Source organism: Nanorana parkeri, unplaced genomic scaffold (assembly GCF_000935625.1).
Source record: "Nanorana parkeri isolate BGI_ZX_2015 unplaced genomic scaffold, ASM93562v1 scaffold155, whole genome shotgun sequence".
Taxonomy (NCBI): domain Eukaryota; kingdom Metazoa; phylum Chordata; class Amphibia; order Anura; family Dicroglossidae; genus Nanorana; species Nanorana parkeri.
The window spans coordinates 1050075-1071143 of record NW_017306423.1 but is presented as its reverse complement, the minus strand read 5'-3'; the positions used below and the strand labels follow the sequence as shown (position 1 = coordinate 1071143).

At 46.7% G+C, this 21069-nt stretch overlaps 1 protein-coding gene across 1 annotated transcript in view; it reads left to right on the top strand.

Annotated features, from left to right (window-relative positions):
- IGLON5 (IgLON family member 5) overlaps positions 1 to 21069 on the top strand; it is a 347431-nt gene that overhangs the window by 229940 nt on the left and 96422 nt on the right. The window contains exon 2 of the mRNA XM_018554383.1: positions 20460 to 20538. Within this exon, the coding sequence (XP_018409885.1) occupies positions 20460 to 20538 (79 nt within the window). The remainder of the gene's footprint in view (positions 1 to 20459; positions 20539 to 21069) is intronic.

Sequence of the window (21069 nt, the reverse complement as noted above, 5' to 3'; positions counted from 1 at the left end):
GGCAGAACAGCATGTTTATTATGTATTGACCAGGCCAGAGTGTGCCAGGTTGCTAGAAGCTGGGCGGGAAGATGTGTACGGGCCATACACCGCCCCCTGCCCAGCTCTTAGCAACCTGGGACACTCTGGCTGGTGTCTCATCCAACTCCTACCAACCAGTGACATCATTGGTTGCCAGGAGCAGGACGAGACACCGGCCAGAGTGCCCCTGGCATGCAGTGGGCAACATCACTCCCAGTCTGAGGGTCTGAGGCGGCAAAAAGCTTAGGGACACCACTGGTTGCACTTTGGCACATGCCCTCCTACCTTAACTCACCATTGGCTACTGAAGCTGCCCATCAAACATGAGGGCCAATAAGCAGTTGTGGGAGGATGAAGGGGATGGGCAAACTCTTGAATTACAAAGTTTCAGCAAAATCTGGCCAGGAGCGGTTTATTTTGGCTGCTAGTTTAGGCAAGTTTAGCTACTGACTGTTTATTATTAAAGTATTAAAGGAGAACTATGAGGTGAGTGCTTTTCACTCACCTCATAGTTCTAGCCGACCTGTGACAATGAGACTGTCAAAGGTCGGCTCAGTAGATCGGGAGGTGAGCGAACACATACCGGCGTTCGCTCACCTCTCGATCCTGTCATGGCTCTCTGCCGGGGAGGGGAGGGGCTAGATTCCCCCCTCCCCGCTCCGATCCGCCAGCGCTGACTGGCAGAACGGACGGGGGAGGGGGCGGGTACAGCTGGCTCTGCCTCTAGATAGGCTGAGCCAGCTGTCAGTCACACAGCTGGGCGGATTCCGGCACAATTGTCGGGATCCGCTTCAGCTGCGGCGTCTCAGTATACCGCGAGCTACAGCTCGCGGTATACTGGGCCTAGGGTGACGGGAGGACGCTAGTTTGTGTCCTCCCGTTACCCTAAGGAGAAATATGGGGAAAAGCCTTAACCCCATAGTTCTCCTTTAACTTATGACATGCATTACCTCAGTGATAGGCAAATATGGAACTCCAGCCATGATGAAACTACATGTCCCAACACATCTCCTGTGACTATCAGAGTCTTGCAGGGTCTCACGGGATTCCATACACCAGGAGTGCCGAGGTTGCCTACATCTGCATTACACAAGCAATACCTGGTTCTCTTCATCTTCCAGCTGCTGCAAAATGGAAGTCAAGAGATTAATACCTTCAGACAAAGACCTAACCGCAAAATAGCCTGTATATGTAAAGCCTACTTAAAAATACTTGATTAATGAAATAGCAAGAGAAAGAGCATTGATCACCCACCAAAAGAGGATCCAATCTCTGCAGATGAAAGTTCCTTTTTTTTTTTAAGTCTCTTTCAAAAATGACATCAGTCTCGCCATTCGTTTAATCCTCCAGGATGTGTGGTGCAGCGCTGGGACTGATGTCTGTATAGAGGCAAGGTCATAAGATTGATTGCTGTTCAGTCACTATTGCGCTATGATCACAGAGAGATAAGGTCGACCTTAGTTAAGGTATAGCTGGAAAGTCATTTGTGATCAAACGCGCATCTCCCATCTGGGCCAATGTGTTCGACATTGCGTGAAAATGAGCACGCTTGACATATAGCGCATGCAGCCTCTGCGTGTTGGGTGCAGATTTTTTTTTGAAGTGCAGGTTCACCTTCATAACATTCTCCCCATGTAATACCTGTGTTCATTCTTTGTTTGATCCCCTATTTTTAATACCATTTCCCCCTTTTTTAGGATTTCCTAAAGTAGACCTAACATCATATGTTGAAGTGCCTAAATGCTCAATGTATTCCCCTCTGGTATTTATTCCTTCTCACAGAGATCACAGTGCTCCCCCTGACAATGCCTTCATCTGCTTTTCTCTACAGAGGGACTGAGCCATCTTTGTTCAGGCATCATCCAGGGTCACATCTACTTTCTGGACTGGGATGACATCTAAATAACACTAAATCCTGGTGCCTAGGCTTGCCACCCTCTCTACAAGTGAAACCCGAACACTCTAGCACTGCGCACATCAATTTTTTTGAGAATATAGAGGAGAGAGCGAGGAGAGGCAGTCAGGGAAAGAGCAAGAAGAGACAGCCAGTGGAGGGAGTAAGGAGACTGTTTATAGAGGACTACAAATCCCAGCAATACATTATACAGCAATACAAAATAATATGAAGCTACATACTCTGTGTTGTTTTTGGTTGGCGCCCTGCTTTCTTCTGGTGGCCTGTGCGGCTCTCAGATGGCCTGTGCGGCTCTCAATGGGCTGTAGGTCTCTCAGATGGGCTGTGAAAATCTCTGGTGGGCTGTGCGACTCTCCAGTGGGCTGTGCGACACTCTGGTGGGCTGTACGACTCCCCGGTGGGCAGTGCGACACTCCGGTGGGCTATGCGACACTCCGGTGAGCTGTGCGACTCTCAGGTGGGCTGTAAACAGGCACGGGCTGCCAGCAACTCAGAGGAAGATCTGGTTTCAGGCAGATGTGGCTGTCCAAGATGGCGCTTGCTGAAGCTACATACTCTGTGGGCTGTGCGACTCTTAGGTGGACGTTGAGACTCTCAGGTGGGCTGTAAACAGTGCCCGCAACTCAGAGGAAGATCCGGTTTCAGGCAAATATGGCTGCCCGAGATCGAACTTGCCGAGGACCTTGGCAGCTGCATCTGTCAGAAATGTTAAAGTTCCGGTTGCCCGCTGGCTGGACACCCGGACACAAGACTCTGAAACCTGACTGTCCAGGGGAAAAACTCTACTAGTGCCTGTACAGTTCTTGGCTGACACAGATCGGCCCCTGCTGCAGCCTTATGACTTGCTTCATGTTGCAGTCTGATCACTCCTCCTTACTGTTGCAGACCGGTGGCATCATTTCAGTCCATGCAAAGTCTCTTGAATAGAGATCAAGGACTGCTTTTAATGATACTTGTGCTTATTGTGAGGATGCAAGGTATTTTTCTTTTTTTACATATTTGGTTGACCTCAATCTACATGTATTTTTTGGGAGTTTGTTGGACATCCTACCCAATTGCAAAACCATGGGCTTTAATATGTATTTGACCCCCACTTGGCAGCTGTAACAGCCGCACTCTTCTGGGAAGGCTTTTTTAAAGGTTCTGGAGTGTTTTCTGGGAAAAGGCCCAGTCTTGTGTGGTCAGGTATCAATGTTTGATGAGAAGACCTGACTTGCAATCAGTGTTTCAACTCATCCCAAAGGTGTTCAGTAGGGTTGAGGTCAAGGCTCTGTGAAGGCCACTCAAGTTCCTTCACACCAAACTCATAAAACCACGTCTGGCGCTGGCTATGTACAAAAAAGGGCTTTCACCAAACTGTTCCCACAACGTTGGGAGTGTACAATTGTCTAAAATGTCTTTGTATGCTGTAGTATTAACAGTACCCCTGGAAACAGTCACTTGTAACTATTGTGGGGAAAGAGTGGAAAGAATGTGTGCCTATGTCCTGTAAGGTGTTTGGTGGTCTTCTGGGGCTCTTTGGAGGTCCTTCATGCTTGACAGGAAAAATACAGGGAAATATATATTTTTTATCACAATTTTTATATGTTCAATCAGTCTAGGAATGGAATTCCAGCCCAGGTGCCAGCGGGCTATGATGGATTGTGTTTCTATAGGAATGATTTTGCTGGCTGGAAATAGAAGGAATATATTAATAGATGTTGCTGTATGTGGGCATTGAAAACCTCTCTGCAATGCATTGAGAGCTCATTTAAGGTCTTAAAATTTAAAGCATAGCATTTGCAGAGGAACACTTGTGTTGATCCATTGATGGGTATTACAAGCGGCAATATGAGATGCATTTCCCCTGGGAATATGGAAAAGGCTTTGCTCTGAGCGCTGAGCATCTAATAAAAGATGGTATATGATTTGAAAGTTAAACGGCGGAGGGCCGACTGGCTCCTGCAAGGGCTGAATATTACTGACTGTAAAATAAGGACAAAGCTCAAAGGGTCAGCTTGGCCATGTCCATAAACAGCACTCTGATTCTTCTACAATTGACCATTAAAGATTATAATTAGCCACGGATTTCGGAGGCTATAAAATGGCTACGACGGCGGTCGTGCATAATCTGTGTCTATAAGGGTCGGCCGCACATGCTTGAAAAATGAATTTCGCGTTAGATGTTTGTAGTGAGTAGAAACTAGCCAGGGAAGGGTAAAGAGAGGCAATCATTCACTCTTTGCAGTTTCATGATATTGCAAAGCATCATGAGCGTATACATTTTTCCTGGACAATTTTATCGCTTGGCTATGGAACACTGAAGTGAAGCCAAACACTGGTCCTAATATTTTAAAAGCCAAGCTCTATTTACTTTTTTAACTTTGGATAGAGCGGAGGAGAGTTAGAGCCCCCCCCATGAATTTTCTGTAATTATAGTATATGGCCAAAGGTTTGTGGGCCACCTGACCATTACACCTATATGAGCTTGTTGGGCATCCCTTTCCTGGACAATTTTAACATTTGGCTATGGAACACTGAAGAGAAGCAGTGACCAAACACTGGTCTTAATATTTTAAAAGCCAAGCTCTTTTTATTTATTTTTTTACTTTGGATGGAGTGGAGAAGAGTTAGAGCTCCCCCATGAATTTTCTGCTCATTATAGTATGAGGGGAGGCCAATAAGTTCTTACACTCACCATGATCTAGATGTGCTAGGGATCTGAAATTTTGCAGGTTTATAGGTGGATATCGTAGTAATATGCATATCAATTTTTGCTTTAGTAGGTTCTGGTGAATTAACGTTAGAGCCAGGAGAAATGGAGTAGGTGTCATGCCGGACAAAGTTGAATACCGAGCCGTGATTAGGTTCCTCCATGTCCAAGGGAAATCTGCCAAAATAATTAATGAAGAGATGTCAGCTGGGTATGGAGAGGATTGTCGCACAAATATACAGGATGACCCAAGGGAAGGTCGTCCGTCAACTGCCACAGAACCAAGTGTGGTGGCGAAAGTTGCGCTCGGTATTCAACTTTGTCCGCCATGACACCTACTCCAAGCCACCAAGCCATGGAGCTGGCTTTGTGCACAGGTGCTCAGTCATGCTGAAACCAAACAGAGCCTTCACCAAACTACGTCCATAACGTTAGAAGTGCACAGTTGCCTAAAATGTCTTTGTATGTTGTAGTGTTATCATTACTCTTTACTGGATATAACTGAATATGCCAAGTGGTGTGGTTCATTGCATTAAAAAAAAATGCTGATAGACAGTTTCTTGTCTGTTGCGGTGCATTGGCAGCCCATCCTATATAAATGGGATGTCATAACACAACGTATGTGTGATAACACATCTCTATAGTGTAAAGGGGCCCTAAAGCCAGACAGAAATTGTAACCCTTTCCTCTTTCTATCAAAAGCTTTACAAAAAACATTTTGGAAGGAGTTGGTCTTTGATAGAAGTCGTTTTTCATTACTGTAGGGAACAAGCAGGGGCCACAAAAAGCAGAGAAATTTTTTGAACAGAAAAAAGATTCTTCATCCAATGCTTGCCCTTGAGACCAGAGCAACCGATTGAGAATCCAAATGAGCAAGGCTTTGGCTCTAATGACGAAGGAGGTTGAAAAGGAGCAGAGGGAGATTGAGTTACTTAAGTTTAAAAAAAGAGATTACAGGACATGCCGTATGAGACGGTAAAATTCGGCCTCAGGAGGGGAACATCCTAAACAGGTGGATGAGAAGATCAAACCGTCTTGGCAAAGCTGCAGAGGGAACAATAACTAATTGTGTTAGTTCTGAAGTGACAGCCGAGGATGCCATTAGAGCAGAGCTGTAAATATTGTTCCCGTTTTAGTCCAAATGTTGTCACCATCGGGAAGATTGGGCTTGGGGAAAAACGTTTTGGATTTCAATCATTCACAGGTTTAGAATAAAATGATTTTTTTTTTTAAATGCAGTAAATATATTCCATAAATAGTACATTGGTTATATACATTCATATTGCAGGTATGCAATATTCATCAATAAGCCAAATGGAACTGTATTGCACAGTGGTCATCAAAGATAGTGTTGTCATTATCTTGAAGGGTATCTAAAGCCCAAACTCTAGTTTTGGATAGGGGAGGGTTGGAACCTCTGTTACATTTGTATTGCTGCTGGCATTACCAATGGGAAGTGTAACCCTCTCTGTTTGTCCTGGTGACCATTTTTACCAAAACACAAAGTGAGGGGAAATCTCAAATGTTGCAGTCGCCACCCACACAGGTTGTCTAAATATGACTAATAGGCAGCAGAGTTAGGCTTCATTCACACAGCTTACAGTGACTGGTCTTGTCTCTGCCCCCTCCTGTAATAAAGACCACTCACTGCTGCTCTCCCTACTAGTGCAGGGTGACTGGTCTTGTCTCCACCTCTTCCTGTAATTGAGACCGGTCCCTGCTGATCTCTCTCCTTGTGCAGAGTGACTGGTCTTGTCTCCGCCCCCTCCTGTAGTTTTCTGCAAGGAGCCTGTAGTGGGTGGAGTTGCTGGATCTGCTCTTTGCACAGGGGCAATGTACAGCACAGTGATGATGTCACTGATACTTTTAGAAAGAAATATCCAGGTTTGTGAAGGCACTTTGTGCACATAAAGTGGCTTCATATCCTTTGTGGCTATTGAGGAATATATTGGGATGAAAGTTTTTGTACCCGGCGTCCAGCTTTAAACGAACCAGGAAGGTTTTTGTCTTCCTTTTATCCCTATAGAAAGCTGTGGTCTTTAGTAGGACGACCGCGATGATTGAAAGTCACATCACAATGCGAGGAAAGCCCCTTTATTAGCTGCGCTAAATGCAGAGGTCTCGGTTCCCGGAGCTGACAGTACAAAGCAATAGAGGGGGGAGCACGTGTCACATTTTCAATTACCGGGCCGAGACACTCTGCTTTTATACAGAAATCCTACCCTCCGATATAATCACAAGGTCACCGGCTTTATCTCAATCCACTTTACATACCTTGCCACATCACAGGCTGTCGATCAATCTGCCTCTTCTCGCTCTCTCTCCATTAAGCGAGCAGGCCGCTGCCTTGTTCCAGCTCAATCATTGTTTAGCCGACCGCTTTTTGCGTGCATCTAGTCGGTAGCCCAGGTCTCGGCGCTGATTCTCCCTCTTTGTGTGTGCCGCTTAGCTCGCTGACCTTATTAACTGTCTCGGCTTTGTGTGGCCTCCTTCATCCCGACAATGCTCAGCTGAATGTCTTCATTTTTGCGCTCGGAGCGGGTTGAAAGAAGGGCGCCTAGCAACGCGGAAAATCAATCAATGAACAGCTCATCTATAGTCTGATTTTATAAAGAGCTTATGGTTAGAATGAGTAGGTTTCACACACTGCTGCTTGGAGGGATTTTCATAACTATTTATTATTATTATTATTGTTAATTTGTATTATTATTATTTATTTATATTTTTAATTATTTATTTATTTATTTTCATTTATTTTTAACATGCCTATGTATTGCAGTACCACATGGAACCTTGGGCGGTTTGATGCTTTGCCATATCATTTAGAATGGCGCCCCCAACACACAACTAACATATTTACCAAAGCACCCACACTGCAGTTGGCACCAACATAGCGTCACCCACGTTTCAGTTGGCACCTATGTGGCATCACTGTCATCAGGGACCCTGTGTGCACTTAAAATCCAAGACAGTTCCTTGGATTGCCATATGTTATTATTCTTTGGCAATAAAAAGGTGAAGAGAACATTACTGGAGTGCTGGTAACTTTCGGCATTTCTGCTTGGATTCAGCATGGCACCATCTGTTATAGTCATTTCGGGCACTATTTATATTGATGGAGCGCGTCGTGGAGTGCAGCCCACAGACACAAAACCTTATACCAGGAGTAGCCAAACAGTACTTCGGTCCTCGAGCTGTGGTGAAACTCCATATCCCATAAGACATTGCATTAGTCTGATGGCCATAGACATGACTTTCTGAGGCTATGGATTATGATGGGTTGTGTAGTTTCACCATAGCTCAAGAGCCGACACTTGGCTACCCCTGCCTTATACTGACTGTTAATGCATGACGTAATGCACTGCAATTTTATAAATATTAGTATTCACGCTTGTGGATGCCCCCCCCCCCTTTTTATTTATAAACAAATGACAGCTGCAGCGAAAGACCAACAAAGCAAAAAGCAATATGGCCACAAGAGTGCTAAAACAATACACCGCGCTATCTCCCCTTATTGTGAGGCAGAGATAGCGCAGTGTATTGTTTTAGCAATGCACTGCAATTGGTTGCCATAGTGTGAAGGGGACCTTAAAGGAGAACTATGAGGTGAGTGCTTTTCACTCACCTCATAGTTCTAGCCTCTAGGCTCAGTAGATCGGGAGGTGAGCAAACACATCCCGGTGTTCGCTCACTTCTCGATCCTGTCACGGCTCTCTGCCGTGACAGGGGAGGGGTTGGATTCCCCCCTCCCCGCTCCGATCCGCCAGCGCTGACTGGCGGAACAGACGGGGGAGGGGGCGGGGACAGCTGGCTCTGCCTCTAGATAGGCAGAGTCAGTTGTCCCTCACGCAGCAGGGCGGATCTCGACATCGATGTCGGGATCCGCTCTGGCTGTGGCGCCTCAGTATACCGCGAGCTGTAGCTCGCGGTATACTGAGCTTAGGGTGATGGGAGGACGCTAGTTTGTGTCCTCCCGTTACCCTGAGGAGAACTATGGGGAAAAGCCCTGACCCCATAGTTCTCCTTTAAAGATTAATGTTTAACGCATGCCAAAACTTTTGGATGGGATGGGGAAAGGTTGGAAGCCCGGTCAATTTTTTTATTGTTGGGTTCCCATTTGGGAGATTTCTCCATACTTACTTTCTATTTAGGAGGTTTTAGACACTCTACTCTGCCTACTCCACGTCTGTTGTCACATTGACCACGCTACTGCTCTAAGGTCAGCCTTAGGTTCTCAGAATTAGCAGTGTGCAGTTTCATTAAATTGCACAGTCCTTGTCTGCTTGACAGGTGTTAGACAGAACAGGAAGTGAGGGGACATTTCCCCAATGGTAATGCAGGTAGCCATAAGATTTGTCATTGTAATTAGGAAGGCTGAAAACCTCTGTCAGATGTTATCAAGACTCTATTTTGTGACCCCGGAAACAGAAAAAACAGTGCGCCTCTCTAGTGTAGAAAACTTTATTGAGTGAAAATGTTAAAACATGCAAGACAGGTACTCACAAGCAGCCGATGTTAAAAAGCCTGTAATGTGCAGAGGTGAATCTGCACTGAATGGTCATCAGATGTCAGTCAAATCAGGACCTTCGATAAAAGCAATCCTCCTTCTGCTAACATGACAGGCGCGGTTAACGCGTCTCCGTGGCGATACCCCCTTCGTCAGAACCTCACTTGTGACCCCACCAGGGAAATCACCTCACTTCCTGCCCAGATGACCAAACGGGAAGAGACCAAAAAACTCCCTTATAAGGACACAAGCAGCATTTCAAACTTCTGACCTTTCCATACCCTATAGATAACACTAAAAATAAAGTTTTTTTAAGGAGTTGAACTCTACTTTCATTTCTTAAAATATAATATAGTTATATAATATGATATATTATATTAGGGTTGCCACCGTTTCTTCCAGTGAAACCCGGCCACTCTAGCGACTCATGGACTTTTTGGGAGAATGAGTGGTGGCTTATTCATATGTAAATAGCTCCACCTATTAATATGTAAATATCACACTCAGGACTATTTTCAGTGGGGGGCCAATAGCCCCTATCTTAATTTTGGTAGCCCCTGTCTGCCTGACATCTTTTGTCCGGGTTTCAGCATGAAACCCGGACACAGGATTCAAAACCCGGACTGTCCGTGTGAATCCCAGACAGGTGGCAACCTTATTCAATATCAGCATCCCTAAACATCTTCTCTATATAGCACATGCCTTGGTCATAGTCTGAAAGCATGTAGAAAAGGATATGTGGAGAAGACACAGGGTATGTTTTCCAGTGTTATATGAAAGGAGGCACCCTCTGAGTCCTAGGCATGCTCATGCCTCAAGCCTATTACCAGCTAGCTTAGGGAGCATGCTAGAGTAAAGGAATGCCAAGGATGACCAGGCCCGGGGCTACCATATAGGCAGGTCAAGCAACTGCTTGACGGCGCCAGCGGGAACGGGGGGCAGAAAAATTCGACTGGCCGCAAGATGGCCTCGGCGGCTCTGATCACACCTGTTAGCGCTCCCTCTCTCTCCTGCCGGCCGCTGCAGCTTCAGAGCAGCCAGGAGGAGAGAGACTGAGCGCTGACAGGTGTGATCAAAGCCGCCTCTCTGAGCATAAGAGCGGCAGGGATGTTCCCCCCCCCCCCCCCCCCCCCCCTGTTTTTGTGGTGCCCCCCCCCCCCCCGACGGCTGCCTTGTACACCGGGTCGAGCTGGTTGTGGTGCGGCTGGGGGACAATGGTGGAGAGGTAAGAAAGGCCTTTTTTGGGCTGTTGGGCACCCAAAGACCCCTTCTCAGGTCAACCATCGTTTACAGTATTATTTGTGTATATTATTTGGTTTATTACTTTGGTTATTGTTAAAGTTGTTTGTTAATAAAAGGGGCTGCTGTGGCCGTTAAAATCGCAGTCCAAGTGTTTATTGGGGTTTTGACCGAAGGGACGAAAATTGACGAATCCATCAGTCATGCTCTTTCGCCTGTGTAGGCAAAAATCCTTGCACCAGCGCTGAGGATGACTACCATACGACAGAGAACCCCGTGTCTGCAGTGCAGATGACTTTGGCAGGAAGTATGCAGAAAAGTTTCTACTTTCTTTCTCGATTTTCCTGGATATTTTCCTCAGTCTACCCTTGGAAAGTAAGAGTTTGCTCTGTGTTCTTCCTGAAGCCGGGGGATTGCGATGCATCCAGGCGGGCCCTGGACATCCAGAAATATGAGAACGCATCCAAGCAAGTCCTAATTCAGTCATCAGTCAATGCCAGCAGGCTATTAAACATAACAGTTTTATACTAAAGCAGGTCATAAAAATTAACATGCAGCCGGTGCAGTAAATAAAACAGAAAGACACAAAGGTTAACGCTAATGTCCACATAAATATTTGTCACGTGAGCTCTGCTACAGATACTGAAAGCGTCAGCCTTTTACAGTCGATTCCGCCCGTAACCTTTTGTTTATTTAATTTTGTTTAAAGTATTTCATTTGTCAAACGGACAAGAAGGTCAGATGGTTTATTGCATATTAGATGGCTGTAGTCTACCCCAAAATGTGAACATAAATGGTCATCATTGTATGAGGATCGAGGTGAGGATCATTCTGATGATGACTCATTTGAGAAAAAGCAGCTATCTCCCAATCCGCTGCTTTCCAGGAAATGTCTACCATTTCTCCAACGACTCATTGGACACCCTGCAATCCTTGCTTAATGACAAGGGCAGCTATCTCCCCATCCGCTGCTTTCCGGGAAATGTCTACCATTTCTCCAACGACTCATTGGACACCCTGCAATCCTTGCTTAATGACAAGGGCAGCTATCTCCCCATCCGCTGCTTTCCGGGAAATGTCTACCATTTCTCCAACGACTCATTGGACACCCTGCAATCCTTGCTTAATGACAAGGGCAGCTATCTCCCCATCCGCCGCTTTCCGGGAAATGTGTACCATTTCTCCAACGACTCATTGGACACCCTGCAATCCTTGCTTAATGACAAGGGCAGCTATCTCCCCATCCGCCGCTTTCCGGGAAATGTGTACCATTTCTCCAACGACTCATTGGACACCCTGCAATCCTTGCTTAATGACAAGGGCAGCTATCTCCCAATCTGCCGCTTTCCGGGAAATGTGTACCATTTCTCCAACTACTCATTAGACATCCTGCAATCCTTGCCCATTGACAAGGGCAGCTATCTCCCAATCTTCCGCTTTCCGGGAAATGTCTACCATTGCTCAAGCGACTCATTGGACATCCTGCAATCCATACCCATTGACAAGGGCAGCTATCTCCCAATCTGCCGCTTTCCGGGAAATGTGTACCATTTCTCCAATGACTCATTAGACGCCCTGCAATCCTTGCCCATTGACAAGGGCAGCTATCTCCCCATCCACCGCTTTCTAGAAAATGTCTACCATTTCTCCTATGACTCATTGGACACCCTGCAGTCCGTGCTCATTGACAAAGGCAGCTATCTCCCAATCTTGTGACCTGGGGTCAGCACCCCAGATAGCAAGGATAACTTGCTACAAACTTGTGGCAGTGTGAAATTGTAATTTTTGTTAACTTGCTGCACATATTCCTGGCAAGTTGTAGACTTGCAGAACACTTGCAGCACAAGTTCTAGTTGACACTTTATGAAATTGTAGCAAATTTGCTTGGCAAGTCTACAGCAAGAGTCCTGCAGGTCTTAGCAAGAGCTCTGCAAGCTGGCTGGTCTGGAGACTTGCAATGCAGACTTGCTGTAATTGTGCAACAAAATTGTGAAGCTTGGCAAGTCTGCAATAGTTTAGCAAGTCATTTTCAAACTTGCAGCTCAATTACTGGCTATCTGGGATGCTGCTAAGTCCAAACTTTTGTTAGAGGGTCCATTGCGGAACACCAGATGGCCCTTAGATTCCACACCCTTGGGGATCCCATGCCACCTGCACGCCCGTGGGCTCACATCCCTAGTACCGTGACCATGGACCTTTCAGTAACTTTATAAGTTGGTGTGTCATCAATAATATGTAACACGTCTAGTTGTTAAAGAGGTGGATAAGGGATAAATCGCTCGATTGTCTTTAGCTGATAATGTCGATGGGGCCGCCAGGGTAATATTTGATGTCTTCCTCGGATCTCCAGATCTACTTTGTTACAAACTGTGAAAGATATACAGTATATATATATTCTCCCCAGCCAGTCAGTACAGTACACTGATAGATAGATAGATAGATAGATAGATAGATAGATAGATAGATAGATAGATAGATAGATAGATAGATAGATAGATAGATAGATAGATAGATAGATTTTATTTGTCACATACACAATCGTACAAGTATGATATGCAGTGAAATGCTTACACGACTGTGTAAGAGCAGTCGTGACGGCAGCCGACTACCCCGGCGCCATCTTTGTAGAGCAGTACGGTGACAAGACGCGGATGTAGAGAGCCTGCAGCTTCTCCTAAAGCTCCGGGTGTCGCCTCTGAACGGCAGCGTGATACAAGTGCAGGAGCGCTGTACAATCTTAACCGCCATTAATCCCCAACGGAGAACCTGACTGTGCCAGTTGGTAGACGAGAAGATCGTTATCGGCCTCCGCATAATCCCCCATCTTGTCCTCGACGTGGACGACTCCGTCTCCCAGGGCGTCAACATCCCTTCTCAGCAGCAAAAAGCACATCTGTATGAGAACTTGGGTCAAGCTCATCTCGCATCACCCTTTCTTAGTCTCATTCTTGTTTCCCCAGTCAGTCGGTCAGTCAGTACTCACCACTGTACTGTACATTACTATTTACAGTATGCAAACCTAAGTAATGTACTGTATATTAGAGCTGATTTCCTTTACTCCTCACTTAGCGACCAATTCACTTAATGACCAAGTCGTAGGAACGGAACTCGGTCGTGAAGTGAGGAGTCTCTGTATATACTGACTGAACCGTTCAACACACAAGTCAAGTGTCCAAGCTCACTGAACTCTCTGATTTGAAAAAAGGAAAGTTCGTAAGGCTGCCAAGATTGCGTAGGGATCAAGGGATTATTTGAGTTATTGTGGTGAGGCATATGCAATTGATCAAGACAGGTTTTGCAGTGTAGATATCCAGATCTGCTTGCGCAGCAGATCTGTTAAACACCATAGTAGCTCTATTATTTATAGCTGTTGGAGGTAAAGTGTTGCAAGTTTCCATATAGATCTGTATGAAGAAATAAGAGTTCTAAGTCATTATAAGAGCCTCCTTCTCTCCAGATCCCTTGTCACCTCATCCCATACTCTCCTCCAGTACTTCTCTGAAGCTCTGCCATTCTGTGGAACTCCCTACCCCAATCCCCATGGCTATCTTCTACATTGTCCCGGAAAACTGTTCTGTTCAGAGAAGCCTATCCCACCTATCAACTGAACTTTTACCTTCTCCATCAATTCATCGTTCCACAACTAATACCTTTGTATAATGTATTCCTCCCTGTTAGATTGCAAGGTCCTCCTAACCCTCTGGTCTTGCATTGTATTGTAACTGTGCCTGTCCTTAATTTTGTAAAGCACTGTGTAACTGTTGGCGCTATATAAATCCTATATATAGGGATGCACCGATGCCGTTTTGTTTGGTACTCGCCGATACCGGCTTCTGCTAGCATCTTTCCGGCCAATCAGGAAGCCGGGCGACGTCTTCATTGCCTGGGAAGCCGGCTCCGTGCTGTTTGGCCGGCTCAATGGGGATTGGCCGGGAAGCTGGCTTCCCGGCCAATACCCATTGAGCCAGCAGTTTGGCCAGAAGAGATTAGCTCAGTCAGAATTATGCTTCATGGCGTTACGTTCCACCGCACTTCCGGGTTCTGCGGTCCAAGGGCGTAGACTTCTGGACGCCTGCGCAGTCTGCTGGCCCTGGAATCTGGCCGGTGACATCACAATGGACCAGAATCCAGGGATCCACAGAGAGAGCTGTCAGTGCACGGCTGGTGAGTACTGCTCCCTGCTATAGGGGGGCGCCACTCTTCACACTCCGTCTGCAATTGCTGTGCTTTCTTAATGGCCAAATAGCATGGAGCCGGCTTCCCGAACCAATCAGCCGCTCCATGTTCCCTTGCGGCACTGCGGGTCAGAGAAAATCTCTCTCTGTCCGGGAGTTCCGGTATAGGAATAAGTAACGGAGCATTTGGGTGAGTATCAGTACTCGCCCAAATACTCAGTATCGGCACCGATACTAGTATCGGTATAAGTGCATCCCTAATATTAATAATAAGTATAGCTCTTAATTCCCCAAATCGATAGACCAGTTGAAAGGGACATCTCCATGAACAGGGGGGAAAGAGAGAGACCACCCCCAGGGTACCGGTGTTCTGTTAAGGTGGCCAACTCGTGACTTCACGCCCGTTGTAGACCCCGACAAGATGGCGCTATTGCGCGTGCACCAAACGTCAGAGTTTTTGCAATCCACGTTGACTTCTCCAGTTGCCGTAGATGCGTCTGTGCGGCTTCTACAGTGTCATCGAGTTCTCCAACTCCCGTCGGTGCTTGTGACATCGGGTACCCGCGCAGGCGCACTGCCGCAGATTGTACAGCTTGATACTTCACTTGGGTGGCTGCGCAGGCGCACTGACGGGAGTTGGAGGTCTCGACGGGTTGGAGAATTCGATAGAACACCGGCATCTTTATCATAATCAGCTTGAGACAATCAAGCACTCCATCCCTTAGATATGTACAGTTCTGATGGGTGGGTGTTGAGGGCACAGTGGGGAAACTCAAATCGATAGAACCTATTGTGGAACATTAGTAACAAACGTGTATATCATGTCCGGCTCTCTCGTATTATCCTTTTTTATGTTTTTTTATATACAGACAAGAAAAAGATTTATTTTGTTTACAAAATATTTTCTATAACACATCTTTGCAGCACCTGAAAAGTATTTCTTTGCAGTGTTTATTTAATTTATTTCTAGTCGTGTTTGTATCGTCTCAGCCGAAGCAAAGTCACCGAGTGCAGCTCTCGGGTCAGCTTTTTCATGCTAAAAGGTTGAGATTTCCTGAATTGTTGTAACGTCGCTGTATATTGTGACACGTCAGTCATTTATTCCTGCAGACTTGTAGATTTATTCAATAATATACTTTAAGTGAGGTAGCGTGGGCCTAGTGACAGGGCCAGTGAGCAGCAGAGACTTAAGACTAACATATCAACCAGTGACAATTTCCAGGAACTAATGAGCTAGAAGATTGTGCTGCTTGAAAGCTGAACTCCGGGTACAAAAACTTTAATCTAATTATATTCCTCAATAGCCACAGAGGATAGAAATGTGTGCATAAAAAACACCAATGTAAACTCGGTTATCACCATATAAGGGTAATCACTGTGCTGAACAAAGCCTGAGCAGAGCTGTGGGAGGGACCCAGCAAGCCCTATCCACTACAGTCAGCCTGACTACAGGAGGGGGCGGAGACAAGACCAGTCACACTGCACAAGGAAAGAGAGCAGCAGTGACCGGTCTTTATTACAGGAGGGGGTGGAGACAAGACCAGTCCCCCTGCACAAGGAAAGAGAGCAGCAGTGACTGGTCTTTATTACAGGAGGGGGGCAGAGACAAGACCAGTTCCCCTGCACAAGGAGAGAGAGCAGCAGCACGTGGTTTTTATTACAGGAGGGGGCAGAGACCAGACCAGTCACCCTGCACAGGGAAAGAGAGTACTAGTGACCGGTCTTTATTACAGGAAGCTCCAAGTCTCACACTGGATTACTGCACAGATCTGGAAGAAATACACAAAGCTCATGAGTCCAGTGCTGATTTATAAATCTACCGCCACTAGAGGGAGCCAATGAGCATAGGAAATTGCTTTGTTCCTCAGCGCCACCTAGTGGGGACAGTGCAGTATGAAACACCCTATACAGTAGCTGGGTGAAAAATGTGTAAACCAGCCGCCAGGAGCCCCCAAGTATGAATACACACGCCTCTTGTATTTAGACAATATTTGTGTATCCCGGAGTTCAGATTTAACAGTCTGAGGCCATTGTACATCACCATTTTTAATGCCTGGGCTGAGCATCTTAACTGTAGTTCCAAGCAAATGTTTCTACTTTCTTGAGTTTTGTCTCCCTATTGTCACATACAATGCAATGACTAAAGATGAACCTTCGCACCATGAAAAGGCTCATCACTAGCAATGAGCCCCCCTCCCCACAACATCAACCCCACCCCCTCCGATGCAAATGGAAAATTTTCACATCTGCTGCTGGTAACCATCTCTATAGGTCTTAAAAGGACCTAAATATACAAGTTCATGAGCAGTTTTTTTTTTCCTTCCTGGCAGCAGTTCTCCTTTAAGAAGCGCTCATTCCGTAACCACCTTTTCCATGCAACACATTGCCTGACTCCCTCCTGGGTGCGCGGAATGTCACAGCTAGTGCACCGTGCCTCCCTGCCCTCCTCTCCCCCTGCCATGCTACGCTGCGCCCTGCCACACTGTAAACACCCCCTGCCTTTGTTAGAGTTTCAGAATAGATTGTTTTGGTCCTGATATATTGAATATTCAGTGCGGCGGGGCTCAGCCAGAATTCCACTAATTATAACCTGACATTGGATTCTCATAAACCATGTCTAAGGGTGCCGGCTGCATAACTGTCCAGTGCATTGCTATGTCCAGAGTCCAGTGCATTGCTATTTCCAGAGTCCAGTACGTTGCTATTTCCAGAGTCCAGTGCATTTCTATGTCCTGAGTCCAGTGCATTGCTATGTCCAGAGTCCAGTACGTTGCTATGTCCAGAGTCCAGTGCATTGCTATGTCCAGAGTCCAGTACGTTGCTATGTCCAGAGTCCAGTGCATTTCTATGTCCTGAGTCCAGTGCATTGCTATGTCCAGAGTCCAGTACGTTGCTATGCCCAGAGTCTAGTGCGTTGCTAAGTCCAGAATCCAAGTCATATACTGTTCTGCATTGCTTTATAATGTACTGCTGGGATTTGTGGTCCCCCTACAGCCGGTGCCATTCTGCATTAGAGTGTAAGCTCCTCTGTAAAGAAACTAATGTGACTGGTTCAGTGTTCTCTGTACAGCACTGTGGTATATGTTAGAGCCATATCAATGTATAATAATAGTGTGTGACTGAGGGGGGACATTAGAATGTAAGCTCCTCTGATGCAGAGACCGCTGGGGGGGTTGGGGGAGAGTAAAATCCAATCCTGCCCCCCCCTTGGGCAGTGGGGCAAAAAATAAAATCTTGCACCAAGGCCTTTTATTCCTTCGTTCTGCTACTGGAGAGTGCTGTGATCAGGTTTACACCTCCTTTAACCTCTTCTATCAGCACAGCATCTTTCAGCTCTCAGTGACGGCTCCACAATTCCTTTATTTGAAAAAAACAACTCTTTCCTAACAACATTTCCAAACCCTGAAATGAGACTTTTTGTGGATCTGGCCTAATAATAAATCGCGTTCACATGTGTCACATCTTATTTTTGTTTCCTGATAGCAAAAAAAAATTGAAGCGAGCGTCTCTCCTTCACAGAGCAAATCGATCTGACGGGAGAGAGAGCCGAGCTAAAAAGGGAAAGCCGCGTTTATGTAAAGTGTGCGAAGCTCAAACTTTGTTTTCCATGGAGCAGGAAGAGGTTTGAACTAGGGCTGCAACAAATCATCACTTTCATAATCGATTAGTTGGCCGATAATTTTTTCGATTAATCGGATACAATAAAATAAAATGGATATCGTCTTTCATTTAAAATAAAACACACAAATGAAGTGTTACAAAGTTTACCTCAGAATAAAGCAATCTCAATGCACTGGAACGCACGGCCTTGCGGTATGGTGCGTTCCAGTGCGGGCGATCACACTGTGGCTGGTAGGTGTGTTTGCCAGGGAAAAGAATGGCACTGCAACGCACCTCCCGCAGCAGAATTTGTCAGGCCGAAACCGAAAATGACTTTTTCCCACCTTTTATAATTGTACAGTGAGCACTTGGCCCTGGAATAGCTTCATCCCGGGAATGACGGCTGCCGGTGGCAAGATTCCAAGAGACGGCAGCTGAATGTTAGTACAGCAGGTAGTGGGCGGGTGCAATAGCCAGCCTGCTATTGGCCATTTTGAATTGCAATAGCAGGCTGGCTATTGCATCTGCCCACTGCTTGCTTTACCCTCCGTCCCAGCATAGAGGGCAGAGCTAGAGGACCCAAAAAATATTGGTACTCGTCAGGGCCGGCCTTAGGGGTGTGCGAGCAGTGCGGCCGCACAGTGCGCCATGGCAACAAGGGCGCCGTGCGACCGACACAGCTCGTCCTGGGGGCGGCTTCTCTCCCCCTCACCGCTGGGCGCTGGCCATCCGTACTGCAAACACAAAGACTGACGGAGTCCTGTACAGCTGCATTTTAACAATATTCAGCAGGTGGCAAACTCAACGAGTATGCTGAAAACGCTGTGGCGCATGCGCACCGCAACTGTACAGAGCGCCAGTCTTTCTTAGCACCGGAAGCGAGGCAGTTGGAGATCTCGACGAGTTGGAGCTTTTTCGATAGAACACCCGGGATGAGATTGTACTTATTCCAGACACAATATACAACTCCGGGAAGATATGGAGTAAAAGACGGAGCGCCGTCGCTGAAACCAGACAGACGGGAGGTTTGCTTAAAGCTGGTTTATGTCTTGATTCATCCATCGCAGCGCCACGTCCGTGAATCACGTCCAGGTTGGGTGTTGTTGCTTTTTATTATTATTTTATATCTCTCGGATGATCAATGTGCTGAAGTTTAAGTTTAATCTGCTTCTATTTTGCTTCCTCTGGTCGCCCCACCCGGCATCACCATGCTGAAGAAATATTTCAATCAAATCGGTTTGTTTCCATTACGTATCTTATTTTAGACCTAGAGGGTGTCTCCTGATGTGAAGGGGGGCTCCTGATGTGAAGGGGGGGTCCTGATGTGAAGGGGGGGTCCTGATGTGAAGGGGGGCTCTTAATGTGAAGGGTGGATCTCTGATGTGAAGTGGGGTCTCTGATGTGCAGGGGGGACTCTGATGTAAAGGGGGACTCTGATGTAAAGGGCGACTCTTAATGTGAAGGGTGGATCTCTTATGTGAAGTGGGGTCTCTGATGTTGAGGGTGGACTCTGATGTGAAGGGGGATTTTGATGGGATGCTCCTGATGGAAAGGTGGGGCTTCTGATGTGAAAGGGGGACGCTGATGTGAAGGGGGGCTCCTGATGTGAAGGGGGCTCCTGATGTGAAGTGGGGCTCCTGATGTGAAGGGGGGACTCATGTAAAGGGGGACTCTTAATGTGAAGGGTGGATCTCTGATGTGAAGTGGGGTCTCTGATGTGAAGTGGGGTCTCTGATGTTGAGGGGGGGCTCTGATGTGAAGGGGGATCTCTGATGTGAAGTGGGGGCTCTGATATGAAGAGGAACTCCCATTTTTTAGGGGGTTGTGTGTGGGATCCCCTCCTAAAATCCATACCACACCCCTATCTAGAATGAGAGTCCGGTATGGGGTTTGGCGGGGCCGCACATCATTTTTACATGTACATTTTTTGTTTTACATTTTCGGCTGAGGTGCCCCCACACTTGTCGTACATATAAAGGGGGCCGCGCTGTCCTCATTAAAGTGCAGATTGGAATTATGTTGGGTGAGGGGGGTGTGGGGGGTTTGGGATTTTTTGACAATGGGACCCCTTTATCAATGGGCAGGTATGATATATATATAATGTGTGTATCCTGTAGAGTAGACGTGTCACAGAGCTGCTGTCTGATATAATTGTCTGTTTTCAGGAATTGTCACATTTGTAACAAATCTTTTTTTCTCTCTTTTCCCCCCCCCCCCCATCCTCTGCACCTGGCGCCATGCCCTGCGCCCCCTACCTGTCACATGCTGTGCCCCCCTCCCTCCTCTGCACCTCCTTATCTCTCTGCCCAGTCCTCTTGGTGGAATGCTCGGAGCTGGTCCCGCCAGATGGTAATTACACCGCCTGTCAAGGGGATAACGTCACTCTCAGGTAAGTGCCGCCACCTTCTGTCACCGGCTCCGTTAATAAGATGCCTCCGCTTCCAAAACCGGGACACACACACACACACCAGTCGTGTGTTCTGCAGCGAATACTTCACATTGAGTTGTTGGTGTAAAGAATTTTCTGAAAATATATTTTTTTTTGGAGGGATTATCATTTTATAAATGGTGTCTGCTCTGCAACTAGCGTATATCAGAGGAAATAGCACCCTTGCTGAGCAACTGCTGAGATAGAATTAGTCACAGGATAGGCCACCGTGTGTCTGCTCTGCAATAGGGATGACCTCAGGTTGAGATGAAACCCACACTCCTGAGCAGCTGCAGAAATAAAATTAGCTACAGGATAGATAGGCCACCATAGGTCTGCTGCGCAATAGGGATGAGCTTGGGTTGGGACTGAACCCGGTCTGGACCTGAGCTACTCCAGACTCAGAAGGAAGCTCCCATTGCTGATATCCAATGTGGGAGAGGGGGAGAGGAAAGGCAAGAGAGAGAGAGGGGGGGAGAACCAGAGAGAGGG